General features: G+C 48.3%; 1 protein-coding gene across 1 annotated transcript in view; it reads left to right on the forward strand.

Moving 5' to 3' along the window:
* Positions 1–27,733, forward strand: part of LOC147114786 (cyclic nucleotide-gated channel beta-3-like) — a 297,343-nt gene that overhangs the window by 88,789 nt on the left and 180,821 nt on the right. Inside the window, exons 4-5 of the mRNA XM_085992718.1 lie at positions 14,386–14,436; positions 14,539–14,625. Coding sequence (XP_085848844.1) covers positions 14,386–14,436; positions 14,539–14,625 — 138 coding nt within the window. The remainder of the gene's footprint in view (positions 1–14,385; positions 14,437–14,538; positions 14,626–27,733) is intronic.

Consider the following 27,733-nt stretch of genomic DNA (forward strand, 5'->3'; position numbering starts at 1 on the left):
TTAAAAACTTACAGAGCCTGCCTCTGAAGTTGAGAATCACTTGCCCCTTCCAGTGACTTCTGACTTTCTATTTGAAAGCTCTATTCTTATACTCTTTTTTAGTGGTTTATTCTTTGAAGTTTTCTGCTGATGTAAGCTAATTATCTCTAGTCATCTTCTGTTGAATTCTTTCTAATCTTACTGTCATTTCAGCTGTTAACTTTCAGAATCCTGTCTGCTGTGTAGGTGTTTCAAAAACTTATCATAAAAAATGGTTATTACAGATTTATCTCTTTGATGCCATTCTTACGAAGGACTTCAATTCAATTCTTAATATTGGCTTAACTGGTTATAATCAGACATTGTGTCTCCTAACTGTTTCATTTCCAATACAAAAACCATGTGATTGCTTAGTGTCATCTATTGAAGTCATATTTTCAAAGTCTTCTGTTTTGTACCTTTTACAATATGTAAATCAAAAACACTTCAACTAGGGTGTTTGTTGCATTTCTTAGCTACTTCAGTTGGTTGGATATATAATCGTGTTTCCTGTTTCTCATTTGATGTTACTTTTATCAAAGGCACATGGCTTTTTAATGTTCTGTGTTTCTGTTCGAAGTGTTAGTTTTTAACATTTTACTTGGGCATTGCTATTGTGTTGGTTCCAAACTGCAGACTCCTTGAAAGCAAGCCTTTGCTTCTTCAATAGGGCCTTTGTCTCAGTATTAACAATCAATTCCCATTTCAAAAGCTTGTGTGGTGTTTACAACTTTTGTGTTAACACTTCATCTTATCTCAGAAGCCTGTATTGACAGCTTGTGTCATTGAGGCTTTTTAGATTTTTAAACCCAGTATGTTATGTTTTAATAATATCAGAAAGCTGTTCATAGGATGGTGTATTTTTCTGAAATATGGCTTTTCCTTTACAAGGCTGTGTTTGGTTGTCCCTGCCTAGAGGTCATTACTCTTGGTGGTATTATGGGATTGATGCAATTAACTAGGCATAACTCCTATGGCAGCAGCACCATCTGCAATGCCAACTTCCATTTGGTTGATGAATGCAATTTTTTCCAACAGCAAGCAAAATGTGCCATTTAAAGAAACTGTGCTTTGGTAAAGATATACCCACATTTATAGTACTTTTCTGTTTGCGCATGATTGTTAGATCATTCTTTTAGCCACATTTAAATATGTGCCAATTATCCCTTATTGTGCAATATAATTCAATATGGCAATCTATTCACTGAGCACTGTACAAATAAAGGACCTATGTGACTGTGTCATAAAAGCCACATATATGAAGTCAATCTGTTTGTCTACTGTGTTATCTGTCTCTAACTGTTTCTATTTAAAAAGAAACATATTAAACCATAGTTTACATTTGTCTCCACATTCTGAGGAGCAGCAGCATTGTTTGCACATATACACATTTGTTTAATCAGTCAAAACCATCTTTGAAAATTGTACTGATTGTAAAGTCTGTGGGTTGTGCAGTTAATAAATACACAGACTTCAGAAGTAACAAACAAACAGGTCTTTACTATTCGAAGGTCCGGGCGAATCTGCCCCAGCAATCCTGCCACAACACTTATATACTGGTGTGGTCACTATCGGTATTACAGTATACAGAAGCCAAACAAATAGTGCCACACCGAAAGTAGTCCTCTTAAAGGTGAACGGTTACATTCAATAGTTCCCTTAAAGGTAGACGGGTACATACACTACAATCCTCCCTTTTTAGCTTATTACTTACTAAGTCCATAGTGAACATACATTCTAACATATATACAGGTTTATGTAAGACAGTTCATAGATTCAGTCTTTCCGGGGGTTTCCGGATTCTGTCCGGATAACGCCGCAGTGGTGTCGTCATTTCAGGCGGGCTAGGAGGTGCTTCTGGCAAGGTCGATTCGGCTTGAAAAGCCGTGTCAGGTTCAGCTGACTCCAGTATCACTAGATCGGAAGTAGGTGTTCTGGGTATCTCAGTTTCAACATTACCCGGATAAGGTGGTGAAGTCGGTTGCCCATTTGTGGCGGACCCTATGATTTGGTCAACATGGCGCCTTATTATATTGTCTCCAATGTCCACGGTGTACATCAATGGCCCCAGCCTTTTCCCAATAGTTCCAGGCTGCCATTTCTCAGTACGGTAGTCCCGGGCCAAAACTCGTTGGCCGATCTGGAAAGATCTAGTGACCCTGTCGTTCATGCCCTGGAATTGCCGGTTCTCTACGTCTCTTCTGACGTTTGGTTTTAGTAAATCCAGCCGGCATCTTAGGCGTCTATTACAGAACATCATTGCGGGAGTTTGATTTGTGACCGCATGTGTCGCATTTCGGTATGCCAACAAAAAGCTATCCACCTTATGTTGCAGACTTATATTTTCATTACTCATGGCCTTTACGGCCTTCTTGAAGGTCTGGACAAACCTTTCAGCCAATCCATTGGAGGCGGGATGGTATGGGGCTGACGTGTAATGTTTAACCCCATTGCTCTTTAAGAATTTCTTGAATTCTTCGGACACAAATTGTGGTCCATTATCAGAACAGATCTGTTCCGGCAGGCCATTCCGAGCAAACATAGTCCTTAACACTGTGATGGTTTTTTCCGTTGTGGTGGTGGTCATCTTAATTACTTCCGGCCACTTGGAGTGGGCATCCACCGCTATTAGAAACATCGAGTCCATAAATGGACCAGCAAAGTCGATGTGTACTCTTTGCCAAGGCGATGAGGGCCACTCCCATGGATGCAGAGGAGCCTGGGGTGGTGCGTTCTGAACCCTCTGACATCCTAGGCAGTTCTTCGTGACCTCCTCTATGTCTCCATCAATGCCTGGCCACCACACAAACGCTCTTGCTAGATTCTTCATCTTTACTCCCCCCAGATGTCCTTCGTGCAGCTCCTTTAGCACCTTCTTTTGGAGTTTGGGTGGAATCACCACTCTAGATCCACACATCAGGGTTCCTCGACACACTGACAGTTGTTCTTTCCTCTGTGCAAATGCTTGCAGTGTTGGTTCGCTCTGTGCTGGCCATCCCTCCACTGTTACCTCATAGACTCGTGAAAGAGTCGGGTCATTCCTTGTCTCATTCTCAATCTTTGAGTTTGTTATCGGTAGACACTCCACTATGGATGAGTGGAACAACTCTACTGGGTCCACTATACTCGCTTCTTCTACCATCGGCAATGGCAAGCGTGACAACCCATCAGCATTTCCATGCTGTTTAGACCTTTTGTACTCAATTTCGTATTGGTGTGCCCCAAGTAACACGGACCACCTTTGTAACCTTTGTGCTGTCATGGTGGAAACGGCCTTATTTGGGTTGAATATGGATACCAACGGCTGGTGGTCTGTCAGCAATGTGAACTTTTTACATTGTAGGTAATGGTTGAATTTCTTCACGCCCCACACAAGACTGAGGGCCTCCCTATCTATTTGGGCGTAATTTCGCTCCGCGGGTGTCAATGATCGGGACACGAAAGCCACTGGCCTTTCCGAGCCATTTGGTAGCCTGTGCGAGAGTACTGCCCCAATTCCGTACGGGGAAGCATCGCAAGCTAGACGAAGGGGTAACGCTGGGTTGAAATGAGCCAACACTTCTTCAGAGGTAATCAACTCCTTGCTTCTGCGAAAAGCCTTTTTGCATTCTTCACTCCACTTCCATGGTGTTTCTTTCTGCAACAGGTCATTCAGCGGATGCAGTACCGTGGATAAATTTGGCAGAAACTTGTGATAGTAATTAATCAACCCCAAGAATGATCTTAACTGTGATACGTTTCCTGGAGCGGGGGCCTTCACGACCGCTTCTATCTTTTCAGGTGACTTATGCAGTCCCTCTCATGACCGCAGTATGAGATCCGTTTTTGGAAGAACTCACACTTCTTGCGATTAACCCTAAGGCCATACTCCTTCAACCTGGTGAGTACCAGTTTCAAATTCGAGAGGTGTTCTTCCTCATCTTTTCCCGTGATTAAAATGTCATCTAAGTAGCACTGCGTGCTTGGAATTCCTTGTAACACCTGTTCCATGGCCCTCTGCCAAATTGCTGGCGCCGAAGCTACCCCAAAGACCAGTCTATTGTAGCGATACAAGCCTCTGTGAGTGTTGATGGTGAGGTACTGGCGTGACTCTTCCTCGACCTCCATCTGTAGATATGCTTGAGCCAGATCTATTTTCGTGAAATGCTTCCCTCCAGCCAACGAAGCAAAGATATCTTCAATCCGCGGAAGCGGGTATTGTACCGTGTGAAGCACCGGATTCACAGTAATCTTGAAATCTCCGCAGATACGGACCTTCCCCGGTCCCCCTGGCTTATTACTCGGTGAGGACTTCATGACGGGAACAATGGGCGTGGCCCACTCACTCCAGTCCACTTTTGACAGAACCCCTGATCGTTCAAGTTCTTCCAGTTCTGCCTCCACAGCTGGTCGTATTGCGTAAGGTACCGATCTGGCCTTAAAAAACTTTGGGCTTGCATTTTCTGCAATCTTAACCTTTGCTTTAATACCTCGCAGTGTTCCCAGTCCTTGCTGGAATACCTCCTTAGCTTCGTCCAATATTCTGGACAACCGTTCAGGTTTGACATCCTCTTTTTCGGAATCCACCGTCATGGTGTTTAGTGACTGCCAGTCCAACTTTATTTTTCGGATCCACTCCCGTCCCAGAAGTGGTGGTCCTCCCTCAGGCAATACATACAGGTCCAACCGGTGATGATCTTTATCCTTGTATCTCACCTTGACTTCTATCATTCCGATGGGGAATACTTTGTGCCCCGTGTATGTCTGTAGTACTAGTTCCGTATCCCATAGTGGAATATGCTTGAAAAATTTCTTATAGTCATGCTTATTCATGACCGTCAACGCCGATCCGGTGTCCACTTCCATTTTTACTTGGACCTTTGCAATCTGTAGCGTAATCCAGATAGTTTGTCGGTCAGCTTCATTGCTCACGTTGTGAATTCTCAGACTGTCCAGTCCTTTGCATTTGGAGTGTGAGACCGACTTCTGTTCCCTCAGACTCTTCTTAGTCACCTCTTGCACCTTTCCGTACCATTTTTGTGGTGACTTCTTATTGTTGTACGTTGCTCCTGTCCGGCATACCTTAGCTATGTGCCCGATCTTGCCACATTTCCTGCATTCTTGGTTTTTAACCCAGCATTGATTCTGGTCGTGTGTTGTCTTCCCACAACGGTAGCATTTTGTTGTGCTCGAAGTAATTTGGTCCACCCCTAGTGCCACCGCCTTTAGCTGCATTTCCGCCGTTCCTTTCGCTGCGGCTTCGTGCGATGCAGCTATGAGGACAGCCCTGTCCAGTGTGAGGTCATTTTCTTCCAGTAGTCGCTTCTGCGATCCTTCTTTGGACAATCCGCATACGAACTTGTCACGCAGTGCCTCTGTCAGATTCCCTCCAAACTGGCAGTATTTCGCTATCCTACGCAGTTCGACCAAGTATTCCGCATTGCTTTCGTCTTTCCTCTGCGTTCTTGCGTAGAATTTGAATCGTTCAGCCAGCATCAACGGTGTGGGGTTCAAGTGATCCTTCAGCACTGCTACAATATCATCGAAAGTCTGATCTGCCGGTTTAGCTGGTGAGAGAAGATGCTTCAACAACCCGAATGTTTTCGCACCCATCATGTTAAGTAAGGTTAAAGCTTTTTCCTCCTTAGCTATTTTGTTAGCCTTACAATGTATCTCAATACGTTCTACGTACGTGGCCCAGTCTTCTATCTCCGAATTGAACTCATTGATGTCCGCCCGCTTAGGCACCTTTCTTTCCTTGGGTACAACACAAGTATTTCTTCAAGTATTCTTATTTATTTGTTTATTTCTAAGATGGCGGTTTTCCCGCGAAAATGGCGGTTTCCCGCTCTTTCCTTCTCGCCCCGCCCACTTCAATCGTCTTCTCCGCCTAATGGCGGCTTCCCGCGTTTCTTCCCTGGTGGAAGGGGTACGCTTTCCCCACAGCGGACAGGTTCAGCCGCTGGGCTGGCTTCTGCACAGCTCCCCTTACTCGGCTCTGTCTTTTCCTCCTGCCCGCACGGCTCTACCGGCGCTGGGTACACCCCGTTAACGGAGGACAGTTCAGCCGCTGGACTGGCTCTCGCGCAGTCTCTCTCTCCGTACCCGGCTCTGTCGCTCTCTCTCCCGCACGTTCGGTTCTACCGGCCCTGGGTATCCCGTTGGTGGAGAACAGTTCAGCCGCTGGACTGGCTCTCGCACAGTCTCTCTCCCCTTGCTCGGCTCTGTCTCTCTCTCCCACCCGCACGGTTCCTGTTCGCCTCCCAGCCCTCTCGCAGACCGGTGTTTCCCTCCCCGGCTGCGGCTGGGTTTCTCTTCCCGCGCCTACTCCCAGTCTCAGCGCTTCGTGGCTGCGGGCGCTGCCCGGCTTTTCCCGCCGATCGCGGTCCGGCTGTCACCCGACGCCGTTGGACCCGACTTCTGACCGGCTCAGCTCCCCCTCGACCGAGGTCGAGTGCTCTGCCCTTATCCTCCGGATACTTCTACACCTTCCCCTACTCACAGTCTCTTCGGCCGCCTTGTTCCCTGCTGATCGGCTCACTCCGCACCGTGGTAGAAGGGTAGTCAGTGCCTGTTGCAGACGGAAGCTTTTGTTGCTAAAGTCTTCCACCTTTCTCCTGCTGCAGCCTCGTGTTTTCTCCCAGCAGCACGACGAGGGCGGTTGCCTCTCTTCGACGCTCTTCTTGCTTTGGTAGTCTTGCCACAGGGTACGATCAGACTCGTCGTCACTGTAAAGTCTGTGGGTTGTGCAGTTAATAAATACACAGACTTCAGAAGTAACAAACAAACAGGTCTTTACTATTCGAAGGACCGGGCGAATCTGCCCCAGCAATCCTGCCACAACACTTATATACTGGTGTGGTCACTATCGGTATTACAGTATACAGAAGCCAAACAAATAGTGCCACACCGAAAGTAGTCCTCTTAAAGGTGAACGGTTACATTCAATACTTCCCTTAAAGGTAGACGGGTACATACACTACACTGATCGAAATAGAATGCTTACTGCAGAAGCGTGTCAACATGCATGACTTTATTCAACTGGCACAAATCCTTACTGTATTTCCATAGGCTTATCTTTGGTACATCTTTTTCAGATCATTAAAGTTCTTGCTGACCTCTTTCCATGCCTAGGGGGTTGTAAACACTCTTTGCATGCTTCCAGCCTGAGACCTTTGTGGTTGTGATTGCTGGTCCGCCAACTAGAGCTGTCCTTCTTTCCACAGTTGCATCCATTAGCTCCCCTATGGCATCAGCTCTGAAATACAATTCATGAGAAAGCTGCTAAGCCATTCCTACTCTTTATTTCCACAAAGCATACCTATATGAAAGGTCCCATGACATTATTTAGACTATTGTGCGATTGTTAAGGCACTGGAAACGTACAAAATAAGCATTAACTCTGCTGATTCCTGACTGACCACATTTCTGATACTAACAATGGAGTGAAAATTCTGATGTGCATATCACAAAATTGTGCATTCCCAGCCTAACAATTAAAGTTAATGGATTTGAAATTCCACGGGACCATCTGTTCCAACAGTGCACTGCAAGGATGGGATTTCGACCCACCCATCCATTCCAGCACTGACCATGCCATAGAATGTGGCACAAGCTGAATTTGCATACCCACTGGTGTTAATTGAGCAGAACTCATTGTAACACGGGAGTACTGTACTAGGCGTGAGGAGGGGTGGAAATTTCAAGTGCAGCCTTTAAATAGTCAGGAATGCTTGCAGATTTCAGCAGCAGACTGTGGGAGGGGGTGGGGGGCAGATGATGTGTAGCGAACCTTTTGCAAGATTGAAGTGATTGGTAGGAAACTGTCATAGATGGCTCATGTGAGGTTTTGTGGTACTTTTGAAGAATGTCTTCAAACGGAAGAGAAGGCAGAGGCACCTAAAGAAAGGAGCAGGTCATTGGAATGAGATAAAGAATCACCCAAAATTTAAAAAGGTCGACCTACAAATTTGAAGCCCATCGGATTAAAGGGGCAGTGGCAGCGTGGATATGAAACTGGCTAATGAACAGAAAATAGAGAGTAACAGTGAATGGTTGTGTTTCAAACTGGATGGAAATATACAGTGGTGCCCCCCACTGGTCGATATTAGGACCACTGCTTTTTTGATTAATATTAATGACCTGGACTTGGGTATACAGGGCATAATTTCAAAGTTTGCAGATGAGACAAAACTTGTAAAAGTAGTAAACAGTGAGGAGGGTAATAGCAGACTTCAGGAGGACATAGACAGACTGGTGAAATGAGCAGACGCATGGCAGATTAAATTTAATGCAGAGAAGTGTGCAGTGATGCATTTTGAAAGGAAGCATAAGGAGAGGCAATATAAACTAAATGGTATAATTGTAAAGGGGGTGCAGGAACAGAGAGGCTTGGGGGTTTACGTAAAGATATATTTGAAGCTGGCAAGACAAGTTGAGAAGGGTATTAAAAAGGCACACAGGACCCTTGGCTTTATAATTAGAGGCACGGAGTACAAAAACAAAGAAGCTGCTAAACCTTTATAAATCACTGGTTAGGCCTCAGCTAGAGTATTGCGTCTAATTCTGGGCACTACACTTTAGCAAGGATGTCAAGGTCTTGGAGCGGGTGCAGAGGAGATTTATTAGAATGGTACCGGGGATGAGGGACTTCAGTTACGTGGAGAGACTAGAGAAGCTGGGATTATTCTCCTTAGAGCAGAGACGGTTAAGGGAAGATTTGATATGGGTATTCAAAATCATGAAGGATTTTGATAGAATAAATAAGGAGAAACTGTTTCCACTGGCAGAAGGGTCAGTAACTAGAGGACACAGATTGAAGGTAATTGTCAAAAAAGCCAGAGGTGAGATGAGATTTTTTTTACGCAGTGAGTTGTTATGATCTGGAATGCACTGCTGTTATGATCTGGAATGCACTGCCTGAAAGGGTGGTTGAAATAGATTCAATAGTAACTTTCAAAAGGGAATTGGATAAATAATTAAAGGGGAGAAAATTGCAGGACTATGGGGAAACGGCAGGGGAATGGCTGAACCTTTCTCCCCCTTTCAGAATTCTCGTTCTACCTGGACCCCTCCCTCTGGCCTCTTACCCTCTCTAGATCTTTTCATTGCTAACTGCCGCCGTGACATCGGCCGTCTCCATTTCTCTGCTCCCCTCACTCAGTCCAACCTACCTCCCTCTGAACTTGCAGCACTCCATTCTCTCAGATCCAACCCCAACATTATCATTAAACCTGCTGACAAGGGTGGCTCTGTTGTTGTTTGGCGAACCGACCTCTACTTAGCGGAAGCTGAACGCCAACTCTCCGACACCGCCTCCTACCTCCACCTGGACCATGACCCCACTACCGAACATCAAACCACCGTTTCCAAGACTGTCACTGACCTCATCTCCTCTGGAGATCTTCCCCCCATGGCCGCCAACCTCATAGTTCCCCAATCCCGCACAGCCCGCTTCTACCTCCTTCCCAAGATCCACAAACAGGACTGCCCTGGTAGACCCATCGTTTCAACCTGTTCTTGCCCCACGGAACTTAGCTCTTCCTATCTCAACTCTATTTTTTCTCCCCTTGCCCAGTTTCTTCCCAACTACATCCGCGACTCTTCTGACGCCCTCCGCCACTTTAACAGTTTCCAGTTTCCTGGCCCCAACCGCCTCCTTTTCACCATAGACGTACAATCCCTCTACACCTCCATCCCCCACCAGGATGGCCTGAGGACACTCCGCTTCTTCCTTGAACAGAGGCCCAACCAGTCCCCATCCACCACCACTCTCCTCCGCCTGGCTGAACTTGTTCTCACGTTGAACAACTTCTCCTTTGACTCCACTCATTTCCTCCAAATTAAAGGTGTTGCTATGGGTACCCGCAAAGGTCATAGCTATGCATGCCTTTTTGTGGGATATGTGGAACACTCTTTGTTCCAGTCCTACTCGGTCCCCTCCCTCACCTTTTTCCGGTACATTGATGACTGTATCGCTGCCGTTTCCTGCTCTCGCCCTGAACTGGACAATTTCATTCACTTTAACTCCAATTTCCACCCTTCCCTCACCTTCACATGGTCCATCTCTGACTCGCCCATTCCCTTCCATGACTTCTCCGTCTCCATCTCTGGGGATAGGTTATTGACCAACATTCACTACAAGCCCACTGACTCTCACAGCTACCTGGACTACACTTCCTCCCACCCCGTCTCCTGTAAGGACTCTATTCCATTCTCCCAGTTTCTCCGTCTCCGCCGCATCTGCTCCGACGATGCCACCTTCCACACCAGTGCTTCCGACATGTCTTCCTTTTTCCTCAACCGAGGATTCCCCTTTACTGTTGTTGACACAGCCCTCAACTGTGTCCGTTCTATCTCCCGCACTTCTGCCCTCACCCCTGCCCCTCCCTCCCGGAACCACAATAGGGCTCCCCTTGTCCTCACCTTTCACCCCACCAGCCTCCACATTCAGTGGATCATCCTCCGCCATTTCCGCCACCTCCAACGTGATCCCACCATCAAACGCATCTTCCCTTCCCCTCCCCTTTCAGCATTCCATAGGGACCGCTCCCTCCGCGACACCCTAATCCACTCCTCTATCACCCCCAGCACCCCTTCCCCTTCGCCCGGCACCTTCCCGTGCAAGCACAGGAGATGCAACACCTGCCCTTATACCTCCCCCCTTCCCACTGTCCAGGGCCCCAAACACCCCTGCCAGGGGAAACAGTGATTTACTTGCACTCCTTGCAATCTAGTATACTGTATTCGCTGCTCACAATGTGGTCTCCTCTACATTGGGGAGACCAAATGCAGATTGGGTGACCGCTTTGCGGAACACCTCCGTTCAGTCCGTAAGTGTGACCCCAAGCTTCCAGTCGCCTGTCATTTCAATTCACCACTCCATTCCCACTCAGACCTCACCATCCTCGGCCTCTTGCATTGTTCCATGGAAGCTCAGCGTAAGCTCGAGGAACAGCACCTCATCTTCTGATTAGGCACTTTACAGCCGGACTCAATATCGAGTTCAACAATTTCAGATCATAACCTCGGCCCCTATCATATTTTTATATATTTTGTATCCACACTTTTGGTTTGTGCCTTTTTCTTTTTTTTTCTCTCCCACATGGCAGCTGTCTTTCATTCTGCCAGCGCATTTCACACTTCATCTAGAGCCATCCTTTGTTTCTTTACCTGTCCTATTACCATCTCGTCTCACCTTGAATATCTCTTAATGTCTCTTCACCTCACACAGACCTTCCCCTTTGTTCTTTCATCCCCTCCCCCATTTCCCAGCCCCACAAACTTGCTTTTTCATCCGTTTCATTTCCTGCTTTTTTCTCAGTTCTGACGAAGGGTCTTCGACCTGAAACATTAACTCTGTTTCTCTCTCCACAGATGTTGCCTGGCCTGCTGAGTTTTTCCAGCATTTTCTGTTGTTATTTCGGATTTCCAGCATCCGCAGTATTTTGCTATCGTAGGAGGAATGGGACTAATTGGATAGCTCTTTCAAAGAGCTGGTACAGGCATGGTGGGCTGAATGGCCTCCTTCAGTGCTGTAGAGGGCTAGAAATTCATTATAGCAAAGAAATGGGCAGTGTTTAGACTAAAAATTCTTAAGTAGTGCCAGTTGAAAACCATCTAGGCTGCATGCAAAAATTTGCCCTCACACCTCATTAAAATGATTGCAGTCATGATTCTCATCTAAAAACCCAAGCTCATTGGCGTTACACTGAAAAGATGGGCCAATATCAGGGGCAGTCTAAACACAAGTAATGATTGCCACAGACTTTTTTCACTGCTTAAAGGGGAGGTTCATTGATGCTGCAGCACCTCATTCTCAGCATTGTTGGGTGTGCCGATGAAGCTTTGGAGGTATTGGTTTTAACGGTGGAGAGAAGGCGGGCGGTCCTGTACCCGCCGAATGGCAGGAGGCCCTCGCCACAAGTCTACCGGACTATGTGGAGGGAGGTGACACACCACATCATGGGCAGCACTGTGGTCCCCTGGACCCACACACAGTGCAAGAAGAAGTTTAACCAGCTCACACGGGTGGTCAGGGTGAGTGAAGGCTTCATCAAATGCTACATACCACCATCTGTATCAGAAGCATCACACACTGCTCAATGTACCACACCCCAGCGCTCACCCACCAATAATCTCTACCTAGCAACACTCACACCCACATCTCACACCTTGCACACAATGACAGCTATTCAACTATGGCAGGCACAAGGGTTATTAGTTATTGGAATTCATGTGATATGTTCATAGATAAATTTATTAATTGTGTTTGAAATATTTTGTGGCCTCTCTCATTTCACCTTTGCGCCCAGGAGGGCGCTGTGATATGGTGTGAGACAGAGATTGTATGATGGGGATGTGGTGAGCTACGGGGATCTGGGGTTTCATTAATGCGAATCGGAGTCTGATGAACTGGTCATGAAGGCCGATTGTCTCGCTGCCTCCGCTCCCTCCATCGTAGATGCAGGAGGGCGAGATCCACTGCCAGTACAGCCCCCATGACTTTCAGCAAGTGTTGTAGGTTGGAGCTTTTCAGAAATAATTATGGAGTTTTGTACTTGCCACAACACTCCCTGATACCAAAGAACCTTGAAATGAATAAAGAAAACTCTTCCAGTAGCAGGAAGTAGCACGCAGCCACTCAAACTTCAAAAACCTGTCAGCGCCGAGTGATTGGTGATGATCCCTTTAAATAGTGTCGCTGGAGCCGGCTTCCTGCTGTTGCACGCCACCTGAAGCAGTCGTTGTTTTCTCCAGCCGGTAAGTTCATGGGTGTAACAAAGTTGGGAGATCGGGCATCAAGTGAGCGTTACACACTCGCTAATGTCACAATCTCCTTGATGGCGAAGTCCCCGGTGATCGCATTCAGCAGCATCACTATTGGCAACATCGATATGCCGTGCGGCACTAGAACCAGAATTAGGTGGTGTTAAAGCTCTTGGCAGCATTTTAGCGCCATCTCATGGTACACACGTGTGGTGCAAACCACACAATTCTTTCCCCCAATGATTATGGCCCAGAAATTCGGGTCCCAACGCATGAGTAAGCACGGAGTACTCACGCGTGGACCCGATGGAAGTGACGGTTTCTTGCATGCACTACACATGCGCGGGAAACCGGCATTTCCGATCCTCTGAACGAAGGGGTTCAGAGGTGGAACGCATGCGTGCGGGAGTCTGCGCGTGCGCGTTGACCTTCCTTATTTTTACAGGTTTTTCCGTGCGTGAAGGCCTCTACTTTTTACACATCTAAAAACCAGACGTAAGGACTTCATTTTAAAAGGTAAGTGGTCAATTAATTAAAATTAGAACATTTTTTCCACAGGTTTATTATTTTTAAATACATTAAAGTAAGGTAAGTGTATTTTTAGCCCCGTTTTTTTATAAAATTATTTTTTTCAAAAATTTAAATTATTGTTTAAAATAGTTATTTAATGTTATTTATAGTTTATTTAAATAGTGTGATTTTTTTTCAAATTTATTTTAAGGTTAAGTACTGTTTTGGGCGCCTGGAGTTTTCATGAGTTTGACAGTTCTTTCTGTCAATCTCATGAATGGGCTTTTCCCTCCTCCAATTGGTTGCCCGTGGCTCACGTGATCCCAGCGGACGCATCGCACTAAGTACGCCGCTGGATCACGCAAGCACAGCGCGCCGGGAGCTGGACCGGGCCATAGAGAGGAAATCCACGCAGGGTCAGGCTTCAACTGCCGGCGCGCTAGGTAAGTGTAGGTCGGGGGCTTGCACCCGCGGGAAGCCCCCGACACGAATTTCTGGGCCATTATGATACAGACACTCTGGAAAAAAATGCAGCAAAAGAGAAAAATGACTGCTGGTGCATTGGGGTGCACATCACTAGAAACTCGGCAGAAACAGATTCTGCCACAAAGTGCACCCCAAAAACTGTCGGTATACTATTCTTACACCTAAACTCGCTGCAAACATGAGTATTGGCGCCTGTGGATGGAAAATCATGGGCTGGAAGCATAATAAGCATTCATGGCACACCAGGGCTTGGCACATCAGATTTTTTACTCCAATAACGCCAGCCTGCTGTAATATTGCACACAATGGGAAGCACTAGTGCTATTTTTCATTCACATTAATACTCCAGAAAGTAGGAGACTCCAACACACATTTTAACAAAGAATGGAAAGCAGATTGTTCAGATAAAGCAGAGGAAATTTTACTCTGCATCTGTTGGCGCTACACTTGAGCTGGTTAATGCTGAATACTGAAACTGGGTGACAAAAGTGAAAAAATGTTCCGTTCCCCAGCATTAACATTCCTTTCATTGATGAGCACAAAAAAATTGCAAAAAGGTAAACTAAAATATATTTTAACTGCACAATACTGATTTTCTAATTTATGCATTTTCCTGCCCTTTAGGTCGATAAAAAAGAAATGAGAAAGAATTATACACATTCATTAAGATTCAAGGTAAGTTATAAATACCCAACCAATTAACAAGTACTTTTTTTTAACCAAATTACCTTTTAAGATTAAAGAGTATGCATTCTGATTAAAATTCAGTTTCCACAGCTTGATCTGGCATCAATAATCCCCTTTGATTTATTATACTTGCTGTTTAACTGTAATCCCCTGTTTCAACTGAATCATTTACTTAAGGTAAATACACTTTGATTGTTGGTTTAATATCGGAACTAAATTTTTATGGACTGTTTGGGTTAAATTTAACTCATTTTGTAGGTGTAAATCTCATCCATTTTTTCTTTTATGGGTCTTTAGAATGTGTCTGGATTGCCAAAACTTGGTAATATGCAAAATATTTATATATATTTATATATTATCACCTTGATAAATATGAGCTTCTGAGGCTTCCCTCTTTAATGCTTTCTCATGATGTCAATCCTATTAAATGAAAGTAAAGTAATAGATTTTTCTTGCTGTGGAGGGAGAGAGTTCCAGGATTTTGACCCAGCGATGATGAAAGAATGGCGACATATTTCCAAGTCAGGATGGTGTGTAACTTGGAGGGGAACTTGGAGGTGGTGGTGTTTCCATGCACCTGCTGCCCTTGTCCTTCTAGCTGGTAGAGGTTGTGGGTTTGTGAAGTGCTGTCGAAGAAGCCTTGCTGCAGTGCATCTTGTAGATGGTACACACTGCAGTCACGGTGTGCCTGGTGGAGGGAGTGAATGTTTAAGGTGGTTGATGGGGTGCCAATCAAGCAGGCTGCTATGTCCTGGATGGTGTCAATCTTATTGAGTTTTGTTGCAGCTGCACTCATCCAGGCAAGTGGAGAGTATTCCATCACACTCCTGACTTGTGCCTTGTAGATGGTGGAAAGGTTTTGGAGAGTCGGGAGGTGAGACACTCGCCACAAAATAACCAGACCTGTTCTTGTGGCCACATTATTTATGCGGCTGGTCCAGTTTCTGGTCAACTGTGACCCCCAGGATGTTGATGGTGGGGGATTCGGCGATGGTAATACCGTTGAATGTCAAGGGGCGGTGGTTAGACTCTCGCTTGTTGGAGATAGTCAAAGCCTGCCACTTGCGTGGCGCGAATACTTCTTGCCACTTATCAGCCCAAGCCTGAATGTTGTCCAGGTCTTGCTGCATGCGGACATGGACTGCTTCATTATCTGAGGAGTTGTGAATGGAACTGAACACTGTGCAATCATCAGATAACATCCCCACTTCTGACCTTATGATGGAGGGAAAGTCATTGATGAAGCAGCTGAAGATGGTTGGGCCTAGGACACTGCCCTGAGGAACTCCTGCAGCGATATCCTGGGGCTGAGATGATTGACCTTCAACCACCACAACCATCTTCCTTTGTGTTAGGTATGACTCCAGCCAGTGGAGAGTTTTCCCCTGATTTGCCATTGACTTCAATTTTACTAGGGCTCCTTGATGCCACACTCAGTCAAATGGTGCCTTGATGTCAAGGACAGTCACTCTCAGCTCACCTCTGGAATTCAGCCCTTTTGTTCATGTTTGGACCAAGGCTATAGTGTTGTCTGGAGCTGAGTGGTCCTGGCAGAACCCAAACTGAGCATCAGTGAGCAAGTTATTGGTGAGTAAGTGCCGCTTGATAGCAATGTTGGTGACATCTTCCATCAATTTCCTGATGATTGAGAGTAGACTGATGGGCGATAATTGGCCAGATTGGATTTGTCCTGCTTTTTGTGGACAGGACATACCTGGGCAGTTTTCCACATTGTCAGGTAGATGCCAGTGTTGCAGCAGTACTGGAACAGCTTGGCTAGAGGAGCGGCTAGTTCTGGAGCACAAGTTTTCAGCATGACAGCCGGGATGTTGTCGGAGCCCATAGCCTTTGCTGTATCCACTGCACTCAGCCATTTCTTGATATCACATGGAGTGAATCGAATCGGCTGAAGACTGGCTTCTGTGATGGTGGGACCTCAGGAGTGGATCATCCACCCAGCGCTTCTGACTGAAGATGGTTGCAAATGCTTTAACCTTGCCTTTTGCACTCACGTGCTGGGCTCCACCATCATTGAGAATGGAGTATTCATGGAACCTCCTCCTCCCGTTAGTTGTTTAATTGTACACCACCATTCACGACTGGATGTGGCAGGACTGCAGATCGGTTGATTGTGGGATCACTTAGCTCTGTCTCTAGCATGCTGCTTCTGCTGTTTAGCATGCATGTAGTCCTGTGTTGCTGCTTCCCAAGGTTGGCACCTCATTTTTAGGTATGCCTAGTGCTGCTCCTGGCATGCTCTTCTGCACTCCTCATTGAACTAGGGTTGGTCCCCTGGCTTGATGTTAATGGTAGCGTGAGAGATATGCCGGGCCATGAGGTTGCAGATTGTGGTGGAATACAATTCTGCTGTTGCTGATGGCTCACACATCTCACGAATGCCCAGTTTTGAGCTGCTAGATCTGTTCTGAATCTATTCCATTTGGCACGGTGATACTGCCACACAACATGATGGAGGGTGTCCTCGGTGTGAAGATGGGACTTTGTCTCCACTAGGACTGTGCGGTGGTCACTGCTACCAATGCTGTCATGGACAGATGCATCTGCGACAGATAGATTGGTGAGGACGAGGTCAAGTAGGCTTTTCCTTCATGTTAGTTCGCTCACCACCTGCCGTAGGCCCAGTCTGGCAGCTATGCCCTTCAGGACTCGGCCAGCTCAGTCAATAGTGGTACTACCAAGCCTCTTTGCCACAATGCTGAAATAAAAGCCACCACAAAGCAAACTTTCCAATCTAACTTTATACACCTATATGACATCAAAAAATCAACTCATCACCCTTATGCATTCCCTCAGCGACTTGTGTGTGTCTTTGCCTGTCCTACTGATGTCACACAGTACTACCCCAGTGGCTGCTGCATGGCTGGTGGAAGGCTGCTGACTTTCAGTGGGGGACACTGCAAATGGCCTTGCTGGTCGACCTTGATGAGCTGGTGGCTGGGAGTGTCAAATCAAGTGGCGGTGTTTCTTCCTCTTCTCCTTCTTCACTCTCCTCTCCCTCTTCTTGGTCAACCATTGGCTGGGCAGGCTGCATTTCTTGGGTGTGTGAAAGGAGTTGTGGTCAGGGGAGGGCGGTAAAACAAGAGGTGCATGCGAGAAGGAGGATAACGTATGAGAATACCAGCATCTTGTATCCTTTCAGCCCCGCTGCTGGCCAAGGGCTCAGCCATGCCCCTGCCAAGACTGGCCAGCACTGTCTCCTCCAAGGGGGTGAGGTGAAGCTAGGAATGTGAGGTGTGCCTCGTGTTTGGTACAGATTGCTGGTAGGTGAGTGATTGCGGGTGCAGGGGGGGAAATCATGCATTGAGAAGCGTGTGAGGCTAGTGGTTCAGTTGGTAGGAGACGGCTTTTGAAGATGCATTCACTGACATTGACCACTGGTCAGAGGTCATGAAGCTTCTTTGGGCACTAGAGCCAGGTCATGGGAGTGACACTGCTGGTAGTGACAGCCTCAGTGATCTGGTCCCACATCCTTCTTTCTGGTGGGCCTCCTGGCCCCTGTGGGTAGAGGACCTCTCGTGCAGTGTTGACCCCCTGCACAAAGCTGGAGTGCTGCGTGCGAGACCCTGGGTGGCCCTTCCATGGCTTGCTGAGCCATTTGTGTTAGTGCTGAAGCACTTTTCCCATTTTTTTAGGTGTGGAAAGCAATTCACCTTTAAGAGCTGAAGACTCCCATTTGGGAATTCTTTTTAATGCTTCTTTTTCCAGAAGACAGTTGAGCTGTAAGGGCTGAAAGCTGCCTATTTTTAAATAATTTTTATTTTTTTCATTTTAGAAGGCAGTTCCCCTTTAAACGACCGGACTGCTCTCTAAAATAACATCCTTGCTTTAAGAAAAGACTGTACCTGCTGCAATGATGCTATGGCCACACTACATTGGGGTCTCCAGCCAGGACTAATGCCACAAAAACATTAATGTTAGTCAGCTACCAGCGCCAATATCCCGGTCCTGCCAGCACCATCAATTTCAGCGCCCATTAACTCCAGCCCACAGCAGGTTCTTGGTGATCTCGAATTTCTAGGCCTAAGAGTTAGATACAGTTTACATGCAGCCTAGCTGTACATTTTTCGGAGTTTGTTACAGAGCAAATTGGGTGCTTATTTCACCCACAGTCCTTAATATATAATTGCATATGTTGCTGATGTAATTTGACACATGTGTGTTCCATTCATCCAAGCAGAATTATATGCACTCCCTGTTTTAAATACATCGTAGATGATATCGAACACTGACACTCAATAGGGGTGGAACTCCTTCAGCTTACAGATCCAAGATGATCCATGAGCAGTAAAGTGCTCTTGCCAGCCTTTTGGAAAAGAAAATGTAATTGCTACTGACAACAGACATGGAAATTACTTATTTGGTCGGAATCTTTTGTCTTGAAGCAGTCACTGTCAACCCCTGAACAGCATAAGTAACACGATATAGTAAACCATTACTGACAGTGCTTTCCTCCACCGTGTTCCAAACTCCCATTGGACCGGAGAACCCAATGCGCACAGATCTCATGACAATCACACTGAAGGAGTGCAGAATATTCAGCTACCATCTATATATATAAATCGGTACTTCTGTCATTCTGTCTATCTGTCTATCTGTCTGTCTGTCTATCTGTCTGTCTGTCATCGCGTGTGCGTTGCGGGTATGCACTCGAAAGTTACAGGGCGTACCTACGCGCGCGTTACCTCCAAAGAAAGCTTACGCTTCCGAGACGGTTTTAAGCGTATTTACGTTTCGGCCGGGCTAAAATTGCGCCCGCGGTATCCCAAAAACCTTCAACATTCCGCTCATTAACATCTCATTATCCGCTCATTAGCGACAGAGTGACCTCAAGCTCGACCAATCGTATGCCGGGTTGCTGGCGCGTGCCGCCGGGCCAATCGGTGCGTGTGTGGCCGGGCTTTATCGTTCTGAACCGAGGTGAGTCGCTGCCATCTTGATTCCAAACTTTTCCTTTCTTTTTCCCGCTTTCTGCGTCTTAAAAAAAAGTTGCTTTTAAAACACATATTGTTTTTAAAAAAAATGATTTAGAAAGTAATTAACTTATCTAATCTCATTAATTTTCCTACCTTTCCCCGTTTTTCCAGGTAGGCCTAGAAGCCTCGGCGTTTCCTCCGCACCCACGCCCAAGCTAGGCACCTCCCGGCCCCACTCGAAGGCTGGTTGGCCGAGCCTCAGCCCAGCGCCGCTAGGGTGCGCGCGCAGCAGGAGCTGATATGCGCTGTCTCTCTCTGGCTGGCCGGGGGGCGGGGCTTGTTGAGCGTCCAGCGTTACCCTGGCAACCGGGCCCGCCGGACGTCTCCCACAGCCGCAATCGGCGGTCTTCACCTCGGGGGGGGGCCGCGACCCTCGGGGGGGGCGGGGGGGGGCCGCGACCCTCGGGCGGGGGGTGGGGGGCCGCGCGCGCAGCAGGAGCAGCTGAGACGCGGCGTCTCTCTTTCTGGCTTGGTCAGCGTCACGGTTACTCTGGCAACCGGGCCCGCCGGCCGAGAGAGACGCCGCGTCTCAGCTCCTGCTGCGCGCGCAATCGGCGGTCTTCACCTCGGGGGGGGCGACCCTCGGGGGGCGGGGGGCGCGCACAATTGGCGGTCTTCACCTCGGGGGGTGACCCTCGGGGGGGGCGCCCCCCGCCCTCCCTCCCCTTCCTCTCCCCCCCTTTTACCCCCCACCCTCCCCCCTCCCTTCCCCCCTCCCTTCCCCCCCCGCCCTCCCTTCCCCGCCCTCCCCCCTCCCTCCCTTCCCCTCCCCCCGCCCTCCCTTCCCCTCCCCCTGCCCTCCCTTCCACCCCGACCTCCCTTCCCCTCCCTCCCCTCCCCCTGCCCTCCCTTCCCCCCCTCCTCCCCCCCTCCCTTCCCCGCCCTCCCCCTCCCCTCCCCCTGCCCTCCCCCTCCCCCTCCCCTCCCCCCTCCCCTCCCCCTCCCTCCCCTCCCCCTCCCTCCCCTCCCTCCCCCCCTCCCCCTCCCTCCCCCCCTCCCCTCCCTCTCTTCCCCCCAGTCGCTCTCTCTCTTCCCCCCAGTCGCTCTCTCTGTTCCCCCCGTCGCTCTCTCTCTTCCCCCCAGTCGCTCTCTCTCTTCCCCCCAGTCGCTCTCTCTCTTCCCCCCAGTCGCTCTCTCTGTTCCCCCCAGTCGCTCTCTCTCTCTCTCTTCCAACAACAACATTCCCTCGAAAAAGCCTCGGCACCGCCGGGCACTTCAGCTAGTCTAGTATAAACAGCTAACGTAATTAAAGGCTGATATAGGGGATGATTTTTTTTTGGTCTGCTGCTCAGCAGAAATGGAGCAGTAGCACCTCAAAAATGTTGGAGAATGACGTACTGTGCCAAAAGGAGTTAGTAATCCAAAGGCCTGGACTAATGATCCAGAGACGTGTGTTCAAATCCCACCACGGCAGCTGGGGAATTTAAATTCAGTTAATTACATGAATCTGGAATAAAAAAGCTAGCATCAGTAATGGTAACCATGAAACTATCGGATTGTCGTAAAAACCCATCTGGTTCACTAATGTCCTTACCTGGTCTGGCCTATACGTGACTCCAGATCCACAGCAAAATGTGGTTGACTCTTAACTGCCCTCTGAAATGGCCCAGCAAGATATTCAGTTGTAACAAACCGCTATGAAACAAAATAATAAGAAAGAAACTGGACTGACTACCCGGCATCAACCTTGGCACCGGCTATGGGCACGGCAACGGCACACCCAGCCCAGCTGACCCTGCAAAGTCCTCCTCACCAACATCTGGGGAATTGTGCCAAAATTGGGAGAGCTGTCCCACAGACTAGTCAAGCAACAGCCTGACATAGTCATACTCACAGAATCATACCTTTTAGCCAATGTCCCAGACTCCCCCATCACTATCCCAGGGGTGGCGGCACAGTGGTATACAGTCAGAAAGGAGTGGCCCTGGGAGTCCTCAACATTGACTCCGGACCCCATGAAGTCTCATGGCTTCAAGTCAAGCATGGGCAAGGAAACCTCCTGCTGATTACCACCTACCGCCCTCCCTCAGTTGATGAATCAGTGCTCCGCCATGTTGAACACCACTTGGAAGAAGCACTGAGAATAGCAAGGGCACAGAATGTACTCTGGGTGGGGGACTTCAATTTCCATCACCAAGAGTGGCTTGGTAGCACCACTACTAACTGAGCTGGCCGAGTCCTGAAGGACATAACTGCCAGTCTGGGCCTGCGACAGGTGGTGAGTGAACCAACATGAGGGAAAAATCTACTTGTCCTCATCCTCACCAAGCTACCTGCCGCAGATGCATCTGTCCATGACAGTATTGGTAGCAGTGACCACCGCACAGTCATTGTGGAGACGTTCGGACTCGATTTTGCCATTGTGGGCGGGCTAGGGCGTGTCAGGTGGCATTCATGTCAGGACCCCAACTCCGAAGTGAAGTGTCGAAAAAGTGTAATTTTCCCCTAATTGAACAATTGATTTCCGGCATGTGGGAACACTGGTCCAATGAGTCTTTTCACCCAGAACGTCACCTCCGATGACATCATCAATGCTGCTGGATTTAAGGCCTGCAAGCAGCCTTGCTTCTTCTGAAGACTGCAAACTTTATGGCCATTGTAGTAAGCACTTCATTGATCGACTATGTCCACCAGTAGGTCAAGGTGTGCTCCACGCTTCGATGAGCACTCCCTCCAAGCTCTGGTGGAGGGAGCAAGATCCAATAAGGAGGTGCTCTTCCATTCCTCAGGGAGAAAAAAGCCACCCCAACAGACTAAAGCTGTGTGGCTGCAAGTGGCCCAGGAGGTCAACTCCATCTCAATGAGCTGCAGAACCTGGCTGCAATGCAGGAAGAAGTTTCATGACCTTCTCCGCACAATAAGAGAGTATGACTTTCCCATCACCCTCAATCTGATCCCCATCGCCTCTCCTCACCAGCACTCTGCTTTGCCAACCTCTTCCTCCACGTCCCACTTGACACTTACATCCCTGCACCCTTACCCATTCCCTATCTCTCTATGGTCCTATTCACTTAACTATTCAACCATGCAGCCCTCACACTCCCTATCACTGTGATGCAATGAGAACAACTTACAACACACAGGGAGGGTCCTTTGTCTCCTTCTAAGCATCTATGCTTTGGATTCTCTACACTCACTCCTTCATTCTCACTCAAACTCCACTTGTGTCCCTCATTGCAGGAAAAGAGAGCCCACATTAAGAGGGGAAGAGCCATGACAGGAGGAGGGCCACCCTCAGTAGCCCAGCTCACCGCCTGGGAGGAGGCGGCCCTGGAAATCGCCGGGATTGAGGACGATTCCCAAGTGGGGGACGGACAGATGGCGCATCACAGCAAGCTGGTGACAGAATAGTTTGGCATCTCTCTCATTGACATTGCATGAGTCACTGATAATGATTCTGATGCTCTAACAAATTGACTTATGATCATCTGCACTATTCAATGTACATGTAACCTTGACCTCATATCTCTAACTCTTTCCTTTGCTCCCCAACAGGACCATCGAAAGCCCCCGTCCCCACTGTCCAGGAGGAAGAGCCTGAGCCTCCAGACTCCTCAGAGGAAACTGCAACCTCTGAGGGTGCAGCGTCAGCAGAATTCAGCACACCCAGCACCAGCGCAGACACTCACATCGGTGGGACCTTCGCAAGATAGAGTAGTGTTGTCACCTGGTGTATCGCAGCTCACAAGTGAGCATCAGCAGATGGTGGAGACAGGGACAGTAGTGGAGAGTCCTCATCGGAGGGCTCAGGGCTCTGCCAGCTTGGCTCAGCTGCATGTCGAACCTGTGCCTCCGGGTCCATCCAGAAGGAGAGCAGTGTTGGAACTCCAGGAACAGGTGCAGGAGTCTCTGGCAGGTTTTGTCTCCAAGGCCGCTGCGAGTGTGGAGTGAATGGAGGAGTCCATCGCGAGCATGAGCAGAGCCTTTGTGAATGCATTGGCGCATGAACACATCACCGCGGAAAGGATGGCAACCTCCGTGGAAAAGATGGCTACCTCCGTGGTAAGGCTGGCTACCGTAGAGGAGAGGATGGCTATGGTAGAGGAGAGGATGGCTACAGCCATGGAGGAGCTTAGTTGCCAGGGTCTTGAAAATATGGTCATTGTTCAGAATAGACTTACATCTCTCGAGGAGCGATGGTCAGCTATTGAGCATACAAACCAGACCTTCATGGATGTCCTCTGGAGTAGGACTTTCAGTGCAGAAACGGGTCCTCATGGCCCTCCTGCAATGCAGCAAGGTGCAGTCAAGCCACTTGCTAGCTCTGAAATGGGGCTGACCCATGAGAGGGATGTTGGTGGCAGACAACAAGGAAGTGGGGACTCCTCTCCAAGCACTCACACGACCATGCCACTGCAAAGCCCTCGGTCAGAGCCCCACCAGAGTCCTCACCCAACTGAGATGGGCGTCTCAACCCCTGCACAGCCGCAGGAGCAGCAGACTGATGCCGAGCCCTCACAGGTTCGCAACCCCAGAGGACGTCCGCCAAAGGTGTTGAGACAGGAGCAGCAAGAAAGTGAGCCACCACATCTGCTGAAGCCACAGGGGAAGCACCACTTAGGAGCACGCGTAAGAGGAAGATAAAGCACAAGTGGTCACAAGGGTGGTCACCTGGGTGTTGGGATGTATTGTTTTTTGACCAGCTATCCTTGTCATGGCATCATAAACAGATTTGATGGCAAACTGTTGAAGTTGTGGCCAGTGTCATTTCGCAAATGGGACTTCCACACTGAGGGATTAGGGCGACTTGCAATTGTCAGTATGGTGGTCAGAGTAATAGGAATCCGTTGGTTCTTGTCCATTGTCGATGGTCAAATAAGAAGGTGCTAGGCAGAAGTGCTTGATTGTGCAGGCTAAGCAAATCTGGCCAACATGAGTGCGCCCTTGCATCCCGGCCAGCAATGTGGTCGCGCGCTGGCGCCTTCTGGCCTGTGCAGCTTCAGGTGGGTGAGCAGCAGCTTGGCGCTCCTGTTGTTGCTGCTGCTGTTGCTCATGGGTCTGCTGCTGCCGCGGCTGGTCTTCGTCCAAATCTGATGTCCAGGAGGAAAGGAAATAAATGTTCACCATGCTTCTGGTGTATGCTTCAGTTGAGGAAGCGCTCAGTCAAGGTGGGGAGAGGGGTTTCCCAGTAGGTCACACTGGAGATGGGTGTTAGGCTCCAAACTTCCACAACAATGAGTAGGCCTGCTAAAAGCTCCCACAGACCTGAGACAACAAAGTTCTGCCACCTGCAAGTGATCATTGGTGAAAACTCCTTTTTAATGGTGGAGCTGTAGCTGTTAGTAAGCAATCCAATTGTGAGGCCGCCAGGGTTAACTGGCGTGTTCCAGAGGAGGTGTGTAGGATGGGGGAAATGTCTAAAAATCAGAAAGGCCTCTCAAAATGAGATTATAGAGGCAATTAAGTAGTTGTTAAGGGCCTTAAGGGCTTATCCCGCCTCTTGGAGGCGGGATTGTAGGGGGTGGCGGGGTGCTGGTGGTGTTGCCCGGCGCGTGCGTGTGCCCAGTCAGTTACGCCTCTGACTGTGTTGTGAGCGGTTCGAATCGCTCCCACACCCCTGGGTTCTAGACACCGGACTTAGGTACAAGACGGCGGTACAGAGAAGACTCGAGTAGACAGGTGATTGGATGCAAACAAAACCCAGATTTTATTGAAGAGGAAAACTGGATACAATCTTATGAAAGAAAATTACTAGTGTACACTTCTACAGGCAAAAATTACAAGAGAATCATAATAAACTATACTTATTCAGGGAATGGGGAGCACACGGTACATCGAGGGAACACAAACTATCTTAACAATCCCCTTATCCTTATCCCACCCCTTATATACATAACTAGATTAAGCTATGAGGGGTCAGAACTTCATGCTCACCAATCAAAAGGTTTGTTAGACTCAAAACAGCGGTTGGGTTCAGGGTTCGCTCTTAGTGCTCTCTGGAGCCTGCCGTCGGCACGTGGTTCTTGGGCGCTGCAAGGGCGTTGTCCAGGTTCGCGTACCCCAAAGCCAAAGAGTCTGTTTGGGTACTTTGCCTTGCAGGGATGATTCTTCGTCGACAGCTGCCAGTTTGAGTTAGTGTGCAGATATTCGAAGGTCGGCCGAGGCTGAAGGCCCGATGATGCGAAGCCACCCCTCATTTGGTCTTCTTCAGACGGCCTGCCCCTCGGTGGTTTTCCCTTCTCCCCTCGTCGCGTCCCGCCTCGCCTGGCCTGAATCTGCCCATGTCCGCCCGACCCAGGGCGTTCCAGATGGAGTGGAAAAAAGGGCACGGGCAAAGGCCAGGGGGTAAGTGCGGGACGGGGAAAGAGCGGCAGCCACGAGGGCGAGGGGGCCGAGGAGCAGCACCAACGAACTCTACGAACCTCCTCCTCCGAACAAACTAACTGACCTCACTCAATGCAACCCGGGGCCTTCAATTATACCTTCGTCGAAAACCCTTATCTACGCGCCAAATCAGGTTAGTTCTTTGTTTTAATTTTGGCGGGCTAGTTTAAAATAATGGTAGCAATTCATACTGACTGGTTTTTAGATGGCCGGTAATCGCATCTACCGGCCCAATAATTGACTTGTATTGTCCTGAAAGTTCCTTGATGGGCTTGTCCAAACTCGATGGCTGTGTTAATCTGTTTCCGATAATATATGCAGTCTGTTTGATGGCCTTAACTATAGGCCTAAACTGCATTTAGTCTAATGCATAATTCAGAGTCCTGTCTCGTTCCAAAACACAAAGTTTCTCTTCACAGAAAACCTGCAGCCCTAGTTTTGATTTCTCCCAAGCTGTCTGCGTTGTAGAATCCATTTTAAAATTCCACAGGCTTTCTGCCACGAGGCATGGGCGCCATCTTGGGTACCCTTTTTTACTTTAAAATGTCCACGCAGGGTCCCATTTATTAATAACAGCCTTCGGGGAAATGCAGAAATTTTGTGAATCTTACATTCCCCGCTGTGATACTAAAACTTGCTTGAAGTATCATACATCCAAGTGAGCAAAAATTTTCTGACCCTCCATAGTCAACCTTCCCCTGTAATTGCCTGTCTAATATACCCATGACACATGCACTTCCCATTCTGCGAAAATGTAGTGTACATCAGCATACAGAGAGTAAAATTACAGACTTTACACACACATCCAACAATGGAGGGGTCTAACACCCCTGCACCACTTGGTACACATATCTTTATTAAACCGCATTGCAACAAAAACAACAAAAGAAGAACCTTTAATTAAAAATAACAAACACAAAGAAACAACAATCCTTCAATCAAAATACAGGGAAAAAGACGTAGACCGGCGTATCTTCCGCCACCTTTACATAATGTTCTGTCCAAAACCTCTGGTTTTGGAATTCTGACCACCGACCTTTTCCCTTACACTGAACACACACTAAATACAACACTATTCCTAACTGGCACACCACGAGAATGTGGGAAGCCAGTCTGATCCACGAAGGGACCTCTATATTACTGAAAATGTTCCACCAGGGTGGAGTCACAATATCCAGTATCTTAGTTCCTATCTCTACTGTTTTCTGTTCGAGTGTATAAAAATGTTTCTGCAAAACTATAACGGCTTTGAGTATCATGGTCAAATGTTCAGGGAGAGGGGGAATTTCGTAGCCAAAGTGCGCTACGTACTTTTGCAAGTTCATAAAATTCTCCTTCACAGTGCGGTGAACAGTGGAGGGTTCAGGAATGGGGACAATTCACTCCTGGGCCACTTGAACTTCTGCCTTGGGTTTGAAACAGAAACTGCTGTCACTAACCGGACACCAGCTATGCTGTCCATGGTGGTAGTGGGACGCGCCGGTGGTGACACAATATGTCCCACCCCCTATATATGCCACCTGCAGGGGAATATGGCCTTGTGCCATTGCCTCCATGGTACAATTTATAGGCTTCGCGTCAGCAGCTCTGAACCCACACTGCAGTTTCGAAAAGGCATTCAAGTGCTGGGGACACAGGATTATGTGTGCTCCCCAGCTCCGGCACCCTGAGAGGTCAGTACCTGTCATAGCGTGCTCCCACTTAATGACGTAAGGCGGGACCGCTGTGAAACTAATGTGTGCACCCCCTTGAATGACTCCAATGTTCTCAACCCTGTATACCAGCGCAGGTCGGGCTATCCTACCCATGACCAGCATCCTAACTACTACTCCCATGATTGTGTGGTTGGACCGCCCACAATCCACTGGGACTGGATAGGCTTCGGAGGCTAGCCGGAGTTGGCACGGGCTCAATGCATTCTCAAAAGGGTGGAGGGCTGCGAGGTGCTTGTTGCTAATCCAGGAGAG

Source organism: Somniosus microcephalus, chromosome 7 (genome assembly GCF_052327205.1).
Source record: "Somniosus microcephalus isolate GS21.2 chromosome 7, FLI_Smic_1.0, whole genome shotgun sequence".
In the NCBI taxonomy this organism is placed as follows: domain Eukaryota; kingdom Metazoa; phylum Chordata; class Chondrichthyes; order Squaliformes; family Somniosidae; genus Somniosus; species Somniosus microcephalus.